Source organism: Indicator indicator, chromosome 14, assembly GCF_027791375.1.
Source record: "Indicator indicator isolate 239-I01 chromosome 14, UM_Iind_1.1, whole genome shotgun sequence".
Lineage (NCBI taxonomy): Eukaryota > Metazoa > Chordata > Aves > Piciformes > Indicatoridae > Indicator > Indicator indicator.
Window position 1 is genome coordinate 17,941,419 of NC_072023.1, and position 11,663 is coordinate 17,953,081.

The 11,663-nt window shown below is 51.8% G+C and overlaps 1 protein-coding gene across 1 annotated transcript; it reads right to left on the reverse strand.

Annotated features, from left to right (window-relative positions):
* Positions 1 to 7,257: 7,257 nt before the first annotated feature.
* LAG3 (lymphocyte activating 3) lies at positions 7,258 to 11,311 on the reverse strand. The gene is made up of 8 exons (XM_054387042.1): positions 11,242 to 11,311; positions 10,920 to 11,082; positions 10,530 to 10,756; positions 9,946 to 10,200; positions 9,469 to 9,762; positions 8,857 to 9,147; positions 8,470 to 8,585; positions 7,258 to 7,368 (listed from the first exon to the last, which is right to left on the reverse strand). Exons 1-8 carry the CDS (start codon positions 11,294 to 11,296, stop codon positions 7,258 to 7,260), a joined length of 1,512 nt encoding a protein of 503 aa, XP_054243017.1. The 5' UTR covers positions 11,297 to 11,311.
* Positions 11,312 to 11,663: the final 352 nt, after the last annotated feature.

Consider the following 11,663-nt stretch of genomic DNA (forward strand, 5'->3'; position numbering starts at 1 on the left):
AGGGGCCCATGGACCTGGCACCAGGGCTGGTAAGAGAGGATCACAGAATCACACAGAATCCCAGAATGTTAGGGGCTGGAAGGGACTCAAAAAAGATCATCCAGTCCAACCTCCCTACCAGAGCAGGATCCCTGATGGTATGTGAGGGCCACCTGTGGAGCATGGCTGAGGTTTGGGGTGAGATGAGAGAATATTTTCTTTCTAGCAGTGTTAGGGTGATCTTGGATGGCCATCAGCTGCCCACCCAGCCACTCTCACTCCCCCTCCTCAGCAAGGCAGAGGGAGAAGATGAGATAGAAAGAACTCATAGATCAAGATAAGAACAGGGAGATTGCTTACCAGTTATCTTCATGGGCAAAACAAACTCAGCTTGGGGAAAGTTTGATTTATTTTATAGCAAATTAAAACCAGAGTAGGATAGTGAGAAATTAAAACAAAGCTAAAACCAACTTCCCCCAGACCCCTTTTCTTCCCAGACCAAACTTCACACCTGACTCTTCTGTCTGTCCTTCCTTCCCCAAAGCACTGCAGGGGGACAGGGACTGGGGATTGTGGTCAGTTCATAGCACTTCAGCTGTGCTGCTTCTTCCTGCTCATGCTGTTCTTCTGCTTCGCCATGGGATCCCTCACCAAGTGCCCCAGTGAGAGCCCTTCCCATGGGCTGCAGTTCTTTGTGTTCACCTCCACACAAGCCATCTTTTACAGTGAGGAGATCAGTCACTGGAACAGCCTCCCCAGGAACATGGTGGAGTCCTCATCAGTGGAGTGATTCATTGGACAGGGTGATGAATAAACTCATTTAGAGCCCCTTTCCCAGGAGAGCCTGGACCAGATGAGTCATGAGGCCTTGTTCAACCTGGGCTGTTCTGTTATTTGATGATTCAAACTGCTCCAGTACAGGGCCTCTGCACAAGGTACTGTCCTTCAGGAATGGACTGCAGGAGCACAGCCTGCATCACCATGGTCCTGCAGGGGTACAGGAGAACCTCTGTTCCAGCGCTTGGATGGAGCACCTCCTCTTCTCCTTCTTCACTTGGTCTTGCTGTCTGCAGGGTTTTCTCTGACAGCTGCTGTGCAGTGCATTTCACCCTCTCTTAATCCAGTTATCACAGAAGCACCTCCAGCATCACTGACTGGCTCAGCTCTGGCCTGTGGTGGGTCTGGTTTGGGACTAGACATGGCTCTGAATGATGTGGTGCCAGCTCCTGCTCATTGATCACAGAAGTCATCCATGTAGCCCTTCTGCTACCAAAGCCTTGCCATGCAAACCCAGGGCAAGGTTACTCTCAGGTAAACTGCACCACTGCTGAACCTCAGCTGTTTCCCTTCTCTGAAGGGTGGAGGAGGGGGTCTTGTGGTTTTGCACCCACATTTGGTCTCTCTCTCTGAATCCCAGCCTCAGTCAAGACAGCGGAAACCCACTGAGCCCCAGACATGGCTGAGATTTCATCTCTGTGCCACCCACTCTTCTCCTCTTGGCAGTGACTTGCCCCTTTCTGTGCAGGATGGAGGTGCAAGATGAACCAGGCTTTGGAGTAGTAGGGACAGACACAGCACTGAGGTTCATCATAGAATTATAGATTCACAGAATCATTTCAGTTGGAAAAGACCCTTAAGATCATCAAGTCCAACCATTCTCTAACTCTACCAAACCTGGTGCTAAGCCATGTCCTTCAGCACCACATCTCTACCTCTTTAAAACCCCTCCAGAGATGAGGATTCAACCACCTCCCTGGGCAGGCTGTTCCAGTGTTTGAGAACCCTTTTGGTCAAGAAGTTTCTTCTAATATTCAACCGAAACCTGCTACCAGATGTGAAAGGAAGAGCAGTGGTCAGGCCTCAAGTGCAACAGTTGGTCTGCTGGTTCTATCTTTGTAGAAAGATGAAACTCTCCCATCACAGGGCAAGAGCCACCTCTGTGAGACAGGAACTTCCCAGTGTTGGATCCAGGATATGGGATGGGACAGGATGGGATGTAAGCGTTCAGAGCCTGTGAAAGCCCTGTGCTGAGACTTGGCTTTCCTACAAGAGCCTGACACATCACGGCAGCATGTTCAAAATGTTCTCATGTGCCTGCAAATAGAAATGTCCCTTCTGATCCCTAGCTGCCAGAGAGGCAGCAGACTTGCAAGTAGAAGCAGAGCTATGTGTCTGAGGTGACAAAGCTGCAGGCTTGGCCCCCACATTGACCCATTCTCACTCAGGGGAAGGGATTCAGGAGGTATCTTGGTCTCTCAGAGCTGCTACAGCTTCATGGTGACCAGGTACCTCTGGGACTGAGAGTCACAGCATGCAGTGATGCATTCCTATCACTTCCATCCAAGCACCTCAAAGCACATTGCAAGCATTAATTAAACATCAAAATCCAGGAGGGATGAATAATATTAGCCAGCCAGTCTCTCCTTTGAGTGGAATATTTCTCATAAATATTAAACTGGTTTTATAATTCCATGTGAGTCTGGCTCTCACCTGGCTGGGACAGTGGCCATATGGCATCCAAAAGGCCAAGTGTATAGTCTGGCATCTGGGAAAGAACAACCCCATAGACCAGTGTATGTTGGGGACTAACCGGCTGTAGAGGGAAAGGGACTTGGGGGTCCTGGTGGACAGAAGGATGCCCATGAGCCAGCAATGTCACCTTGTGGCCAAGAAGGCCAAGGGCATCCTGGGGTGCATTAGAAGCGCTGTGGTGTGTAGGTCCAGGGACGTTCTTCTTCCCCCTTTACTCTGCCCTGGTGAGGCAACATCTGGAATACTTTGTCCAGTTCGGGGCCCCTCAGTTCACGAAGGATCTCAGGGAAGTGCTTGAGAGAGTCCAGCACAGAGCCACAAAGATGCTGAAGGCAGTGGAAGATCTCCCTGCTGAGGAAAGGCTGAGGGAGCTGGGGCTCTTTAGCTTGGAGCAGAGGAGCCTGAGGGCTGACCTCAGTCATGTTGATCAAGATGTGAAGGGCAGTGTGGGGAAGATGAAGCCAGGGATGTCCAGGGATGTCTAATGACAGGACAAGGGGCAATGGATGCAAGCTGGAGCAGAGGAGGTTCCATGGGAACAGAAGGAGAAAGTTTTTCCCTGCGAGGGTGCCAGAGCCCTGGAGCAGGCTGCCCAGAGAGACTGTGGAGTCTCCTTCTCTGGAGACATTGCAGGCCCACCTGGATGTGTTCCTGTGTGACCTGCCCTAGGTGATGCTGCTCTGGCAGGGGGTTGGACTGGATGATGTTTGGAGGTCCCTTCCAGCCCCTGACATCCTGTGATGCTGTGTGGTTCTGGCAAAAGGGGAGCTGATCCAGCATCACACAATGACCTTGTGGCAGAATGAGAAGAGACCCTCAGCCAATTTTGTGGCTGTCATCTTTCCCTATTTTCTTTCCTGCAGAGTCACTCCCCACACACCCTGCTCTGTCTGTCTTTGCTCTAATCCCATCACCAGCAAGAGTTTTGAAAACTGGGCTTGGTGAGTAACAGATTCTTTTAGACCTCCGTGTAGAGAGGAAGCTCCCAGGCTATGCTGGGTGGAGGTTGAGGTTGTGCTGGGGAATGATATCTCTCCAACGGCACTTGCAGTCTCTCTGCAGAAGCTTACGTTGTGAAGAGAGGACTCTAAGCAAATATCATGAAAGTCAATTTGCTGATCAGAGTAGAAGATCAGGGAATCTCCAGAGATGTTCTTCATGAGCAAGGGGTCCCCCATATTTTTGCAGGAGTTGCAAAGTCTTATGGAGAAATAGCAGGCAGCTGTGCTGGAATGTGAGAGACTGGTGAGGGCACTGGAGAGAGGGATAATCCAAGAATGACTGCAAAAGTGTGTCACCAAATGTTACAGGGGCTAAAGTGAACCTACCCAAAGCCAAGCTGGTGTTTAAAACCTGACATAAATGCAACGGGCATGAGAGACCTGGCTGGAGTTGTTAGGGACCTGTATGGGATGGACATTGCTTACTGTCTTACTATTTATGACCTTGGCAAAACGGAAGAGGTGAAGTTGGTGACAATATCTGTTATGATGCATGACTTGGAGGAGTTTCACCAGCACAGAGAATCTCTCCCTGGAAGCAGCTTGAAGCGTTAAGATGCGATGCAACTGAGCAAACAGCACACAGCACACAGCGTCAGGTTTTGCTCCTGAGCAGCAAGTATAAGATTGTTTTGCGTTCACTTCCGTAGCTGGAAGCCAAGGGAGAGAAGGATCGGGAGCGACGCTCGGGACACCGGAGCGCCGCCGGTGGTTCCCCGGTGGGCGGGCGGACACTAGATGGCGACATGAACCCGGGTCCCGGCGCCCGCCGCCTTCGCCCGCCCGGCAGCAGTGGCGCCCAGCCCGCAGCCAGCGCCTGGGCGCGGCGAGGCCCCGCGGGGCCCCTTCGGTTGGCAGAATCACAGACCCATGGAGCTTGGAAGCGACCTCTGGAGGTCATCCAGTCCAACCCCCTGCTAAAGCAGGGTGACCCGAAGCAGATTGCCCAGGATCGCGACGTCCAGGCGGGTGTGAAAGTTTCCAGAGGAGACTTCGCAGCCTCTCTGGGCAGCCTGGGTCAGTGCACTGGCGTCTTGTGTTCAAGTTAAACCTCTGGTATCCTGGTTTGTGTCCATCACCCCTTGTCCACCTCTGAAATAACAGCCCCATCCTCTTGACCCCCAACCTTTAGCTGTTTCATTGAATCATGCAATCCTGGAGTGCTTCAGCAGGAGTGACATCCATTTCTGACAGCTGGAGGAGCGAGTCGCATTGACCTGGCAGGCCAGCAAGGTGGAAGCTCTTGACTATGATGGAGACAAAAAGCTACACAGCAACTGTCCCAAAGGCAAAGATCTCAGCAGGTAGCACAAAAGGCAGCAGCATTCTCTTCAGGAGCTTGGTTTGGGGCAAGCTCAAAACCTCAAACTGAGACCCCAGATATTTTAGGTTTATTCAGTGCTGCATCCCAGCATTGATTGAAGCATTGGGGAGGCAGAGGCTCCCATAGGCAGCTCTTTATGCATTGGTGGTGGCTGCCTTTGGAACATTTTCCCTTGAGATGGGTCAAACAAAGCCACTCAATGGCCATAGTTGACACTTTTTTCAGTGCCTGCATTTTGTCACTGATGGGCATCTGGGTGAATGGCTCTGCTTGTTACAAAGGCAAGACTGCAACACCCATGAAGCTTCAGATTGCAGTTTGAGGACTTCAGAGGTGCTGGAATTTGTGTTTGTCAATTTGTATTCATAGAGGTATTCGTATTTGTGTTGGTGTTTCTATTTATACACAACCTTGTCTGAGGCCTTTGTAGATTGTGTCACTCTAACCTACACAGATTATACACCTCAGCCACTGTTAACTTCTCTGGTACAAAGAAAAACATTTTCAGGACCTGGTACAGGTGTTAGAATGATCATGGAGGTGCTTAGTGCATACACAGGTCTTGAAATGCCTCTGTAAGGCCTTCCTGGAGCCTTCTCTTCTCCAGGTTGAACAACCCAAGCTCCCCCAGCCTGTCTTCATAGTAGAGCAGAGCAGAGGCAGAATCACCTCTCTCCATTTCTGCCGGCCCCACTGCTTTTGATGCAGCCCAGGCTGCCATTGGCCTTCTGGGCTGTAGGTGCTCATTGCTGGCTCATGTCCAGCACCTCCTCCACCAGCACCCCCAAGTGCTTTTCTGCAGGGCTGCTCTCAATCTCATCCTCCCTCACCCTAGTCTGATAATGAGGATTGGCCTGACCTAGGTGCATATGATGTGGTCCTGCTGAACACTGGATTGTCCCTTAGCCCCATTGGGGCTAACCCACATTTTTTCTATCTCCAAATCATCTGGCAGAGAGAGGAGACATAGCTATACAGGTGACACCAACATGAAAAAGCCTGCAGCTTTACCATTTGCCTTGGAAGATGCCTAGTACCGGTCTGGATTGCCCTGCCTTATGTTTGGTCCATTTCAGCATCTCCCTGAAATTTTGTGGGACAGTTGAAGCAGAGAAGTCTACCTTGCACCTCTGCTGCATTTCTCTAGGCTCTCCAGAGCAGGCTAGTTGGGACTTCTGTGCTGCTCCATTACCGGCAGTCTGAGGATTCCAGAGTACATTCATGACTTGTGGAGCTGAACCTCTTGGCAGGGGAAGGTGAGAGTCCATAGCAAGAGGGCCTCTTCATGTGTCTGCTGAAATAATGCAGTTCTGGCCTGGTAGTGACTCTCTCTCAGCCAAGAGAATCTTCCTGATTCTCTGTCTCAAGCCAAGAGAGTCTTCTTTCCCAAACACAAGAAAAACTTCATTTTTGTACCATTGCCTCCTTGAGCAGCCCCAGCCTGGGGACCCATGTGGGTGCAATGACATGTGTGACTCTTTTTACCAGTGAGGCTTCCTTTTGGGGTGGCATGCAATGGCTGCTCAAGAGCAATATTGCAGTCCTCCATGGCTCTTGGGAGAGCATTCTGTGACTGCATGAAACCTAAACACATACAGGATCTTGAGAAAGAGATGGGACCTTCTGGGTCCAGGTTTGCATTACCAAGTGACAGAGAGCCCTAACATCAAGTTAAAGATCTGTCAGGATAACGTGAGGAATAAATAAATTAATGAACAGAAACAGCCTCACAGGAGAAAAAAACAAAGCAAAAAACTTCTGAAGCACAGCAAAAAGAGGCTGAACCTATGATTGTTTCATTTCTAGTGGCATTTAAGCATTAGAAGCTGCCTCACACATGCAGAGGTATACCCAGCACCATCAGCAGTCTCAATCCTCCACAAGCATGGGCAGGGGCCAATGTTTGGTGTTTTTTTGTCAGACAGGTTTATTTTAGGTTCTAATAAATTCAAATGGTCTAAATGTGCAACGTGTGCAGTCCTCTGTGAAGTCCCCTCTGCCACTGAAATCAGTGCAGGAGCAGGGCAGTGTGAGGAAAGGGAGAAGAGAGCAGGCGGTAGGGAGGAATCACCATGGGGCTGCAGGGGAACTGCGTTCCAGCCATCTACCACATCCCAGTGTACCACTAGTGAAAGGCAAAAGAAGGAAGTGGCAGTGAAGCAGATAATAGCTACTGGCTCAAATACTCCCAGTAGCTCCAAAGCATCTGTGCAGCCTGTCACCTTACTGCACTGGTGAGTCTTTTCTTGCCTTAGTCTGCATCTTCCAGCTCGTCTGCAGCTACAGAGCTCCCACAGCCTCCTGGTATGTTCATGCCAGCCCCAGATCCTCCTGAAGAGTCTGCAAGGACCCCCTCTCTGCAGCATGGCACACAGAGTTTCAATCCTCCCATGCAGACTGGGCTTAGTGTCCCTGCTCCCATCAGCATTCAGTTTGCTGGATCTTCTCTTCCTGCTTTTCCTCCATCTCCTTCTTCCTTGGCACAGTGACTGCAATCATCCCTTCCAGTGCTGGGAAGGCAGGAGACTGTGCCTGAAAGGGAATAAACAGACAACATCAGGAATAAGAGGAAGAACAAATGGCATAAGTCTGGGCTTCTGCCTGCCATGGAAGGCTGCAGAGGGACTGTTTGCAAAGGCCTGCAGTGGTAGGACAAGGGGCAATGGTTTGAAATGAGAGAAGAGCAGATTTAGATTGGATGTTAGGAACAAGTTGTGCACCGTGAGGGTGCTGGAACACTGCAACAGGTTGCCCAGGGAGGTGGTTGAGGCCCCATCCCTGGAGATCTTCAAGGTTGGGTTGGACAAGGCTCTGAGCAACCTGATCTAATGGAGGATGTCTCTGTTGACTGCAGGGGGGTTGGACTACATGACCTTTGGGGTCCCTGCCAACCCAAACCATTGTGTGATTCTGTGACTAAGTGTTCTCTGCAGTCTGCAAAAGAGATGGATGAAGATGGATGTGACAAAGATCTATAAACCACTGAATGATGCCACGACAAAGGTGTGGAGGTCAATCGTGGTTATGTTTTCAAGTTGCCTGCTGGGGAGGGCTTAAGTCAGAGACTGGTGTTTGGGATCATAAAGGCAAAGCAGAGTTTTCAGAAGATGAGATACTGGAACAAGCTGACCAAATGAAGGGCATTAAGTTGCTTCCAGCAGACAGTCAATGTGTAAGGGCTGAGTCAGCAACAATAGGTTGCATTAAAATCAGCACTGGGTGTTTGTGTGGAACAGGAGATTCTGTTACACAAAATCATCCAGATAAGGAATGAGAGGATGTCTACAAAATCCTGGAAATGAACCCTCCTCTGTTACAGTGTGGCTTGATCTCAGGGGGAATAAAGAAGCTTTACAAGGTTGGGCTGTGGTTGTCTTCTGGGAGGTTTTACTCCTCCTCTGAAGTGTCTGACCTGCCCCAAAATGAATGCCACATTTAGTCAGACCTGCCAGTGCCCAGGATCCAGCTTCACAAAATGTCCATGACATCCTCAGCAGTCTGTCTGAGCCCCATTTTTCCCTATGGCTGCTGTGTCCCTAAGGCATTTCACTACTGTCTCCAGGGTACCCAGGGGAAGGCCAAAAAGGGCTGATGTGCAGGGAAGATAACAGAAATGGCATGATGGACACTTACCCTTTTTTGTAGGGCCAGAGCCAGAACACAGACCATAAGCAGGAAGAAGAGGGTGAGTGTGAGCCCAAAAGTAACCTGCCCACTGAAGATGGTGGGAGGACTGGAGACCTGGGCACCTGTGAGGAGGAACCACAGTTAGGAACGAGGGAAGACTGATTTTGCACTGAGGCAAGGCTGGGACTGCATAAAGGCAGACAAACTGGGGAAAAATGCAGAAAACTGGAAAGAGCAACAGGAGGAACTGGTGAGACCTAAGACAGGATGGCAACAAGATGAGATCCAAGTGGTCTAAGGGGAAAAAGATAGGGTGAGGCTGAGAGAGGAAAGGGCACCAAGGAATTGAATAGGGTGAGAAGGGGTCACTTAGACATCTGTGGGGGACAGTACCTGTGATCTGCAGCCCATACTCCACTGCTCCCAGCCTGCCTTCTGGCCCATACACACTGCACTTCCATGTGCCCACATCCTTTTGTGACACCTGAGGTATTTCCAAGGTAGGACCCTTCTGGAGTCTGTGGCCTTCCTGGTTACTGGAGCTGGCCAGAGTCAGCAGCCTGTCAGTGGGGGCTGTTTCCAGGTGCTCCCACTGGAAACGTTCATGTCCCCGGGGGTGTGTGAGACTGCAGAGCAGCATCAGTCGAGACCCCTCAGAAACTGGTCCTTGGATGTTCGCAGTGACTGCAGCAAAGCAAAGCAAACATACCCTCAGGAAAAGACTACAGGCAGGCCCACATCTCTTCCTCATCTTTCCTTCTTCGATTACACCCCTCCTTCATTACTTCCTCTCATCTATTTTGTCTTCCTCAACCCTAAGAAGAACAATCAAGTAACCCAGGAACCCCTCTGCTTTCAGCAGAATCCAGTGCTGTCCAGTGCCCTCAGAAGAGACTTCCTTAAGCAGGAGCAACCCATGCTCACTGTACTGATGTGCGGGGAGGTTTATCTGCAAGCAGTGGGGAACGCCAGAGCAATGATGCACATCTTTGTTTCTGCTCTCACCTGTAACTACTGCCAAGGTCACGTCCCTGCTGATTGTCCTCATGCCCACACTGACAGCACAGCGGTACTGCCCTGCGTCGCCAGGCCCCACTGCAGGGAGATGAAGGGGGAAGCTTCTGCTGCTCCAGTTCTGGGAGATGCTCCATTCTTGCAAGCGTCCTCGTGCAAGGTGGCTCCAGTGGGCTGCCACCGTGTTGCTCCCAAAGGCACTGGGAGGGTAGCTCAGGGTACATGGTAGGTCAGCTGCAGAGCCAGCTGCAGCATAGACTATGGGGTTGCTTGGGCCACTAAAACCTGTGCCAGAGAGAAGGAGGACACTGTGGGGTGGTGGATGGAAAGGGCTCCACAGGGAAGTGGCTGGCCTGGGAAGTGAGGACAGGGTGGGATCTGGGAAGCTGGAGCCACTGTGGTTGGTCAGTCACATCAAAGGGAGCAACCTGGGGGGTGCCAGAGTAGCAAGGCAGGGGCTGAACTTGCCTAGGATTTGCAGGTTGTAGGTGGCAGAAACGATCTCGTTGTCGGAGTATCTTAGCTGGCAGTGCCAGTAGCCAGCGTCACTCATGGCTGGCCGGAGCATGAAGTGTGCCCCACGCAAGCAGAAGGTTCTGGAGGCGGGGAGCAGACGCCTCTTGTGGAACCAGCAGGTCTCCACGAGGCTGGCCCGGTGGCTGGAGTTGCAGCTCAGCAGAAGTGGCTCATTTTCTACCACAGGGCTGGGCTGGCTGGGGGTTACTGCAGACACAGAAAGTGTGTGTGTGTGAGGCTGAGATCACAGGAAGCTACCAAACCATCCCTTTGTGCCCCACCTGTCCTAGCCTTGTCCTTCAGGCGGCCCCCTCTCCAGAGCTGAGAGCAGACAGCAGGAAGATTAATGGATTCATCAAATACCAGCTTGGAAGGAACCTCAAGGACCATCTAGCCCAACCTTTCAGGGCACGTGCTTTCAGGAGGCTGCTGCCTCTAACCCGCCCTGGCAAAACACAACATCCCCACCCCACGCCACCCTTACAACCTCCCCGGAGCCAAAATCCATCGTCTTCAGGGTTTCTGTCTTCACCCACCTGTAACTACGCCCAGCTGCAGCCGGCAGCTCAGCAGCTCCGCGTTGTGTGCCACCCGTGCCTCGTACAGCCCAGCATCGCCACTCCGCACCGGGCTGATCCGCAGCGAGAAGTTGCCACTGCGTAAGGCTGAGTCCTGGACGGTCACCCGCGGCCGCATGGGCAGCGCCATCTTCCGCAGCCCCGACGGCCCCACCTCCAGCACCACCTGGGGCTCCTGCTGGTCGCTGCCAACGGGACGAGCGAGCGGCTCATGCCGAAGGCAAAGACGAGGTCAAGGGGTTGGGACAGGGAGGACGGAATGTGGGGAAGGAAAAAGGAGGCTCAGAGCATCTCCCACCCTCTCCGGTTCCTCCACAAGGACACGGGTCTGGTTTGGCCCTGGCATACCTGCCCCCATGCCGGAGCCACAGCATGGATGTCTTATCAGACAGCAAATTCCACCTCTTCCCAGGGCTCAGGTAGCAAGGCAGCACGACTGAATCCCCTGCTCTGGCCCACACTTTCTGCTCCCTGCTTTCCACCTCTGCTACTCCTGGCAGGATGTGGTCAGCTGTAAGGAGATGGAAGGTTCAGCAAAAGGTGTGACTCATGGAGCATGCCCATCTTTAATGTGGTTAGAATGGCACAAATTCTCCCTACCAAACCGAGCAAAGCCCAGACTCAGCTTCTTGAGCTACTCTGCTCCCCTGATACCTCCAGTCCCTCTTACCATTGAAAGCCAGCAGAGTAGTGGTGAGGAACAGCACCAGAGAGCTCAGTCTCATAGTGGCATCCAGGAGAGGCGACAGCTGTGTCTTCCCACTCAGGTCTGTGCTCGGCCAGGTCCAAAGCTTTTAGAGATCAGCAAAAATGAGGCATGGACAAAGAAGGTGTTAAGAGTGCTTGGGTGAACCAAGGAGGGTCAGCTGGCCGTGCTTGCTCTCATGCTGCCTCTCCTCTCTGATCAAAGTCTTTCCCTAGACACCCTTATATTGCAGGTGGGCAGCTGATTTCCTCCTCGCGTCAGAACCAAGAAACCACTCTGTGAGGCACGTGAAGGCCAGGCTGCAGACAGCGAAAGAGAGGAGGGACAGAGCAGAGGCACTGCTCTGAGCATCTCCAGTGGAAATTCTTTGGGTTGCTGTTGTTTTT

Excerpts from the sequence above, each read along its gene's own strand:
- LAG3 (XM_054387042.1), bottom strand. The coding sequence starts at position 11,296 with ATGAGACTGAGCTCTCTGGTGCTGTTCCTCACCACTACTCTGCTGGCT. Across the intron at positions 11,083-11,241 it reads TACTCTGCTGGCTTTCAATG|CTGACCACATCCTGCCAGGA; the intron begins GTAAGAGGGACT and ends ATCTCCTTACAG. Across the intron at positions 9,148-9,468 it reads GACCTTGGCAGTAGTTACAG|TCACTGCGAACATCCAAGGA; the intron begins GTGAGAGCAGAA and ends GCTTTGCTGCAG.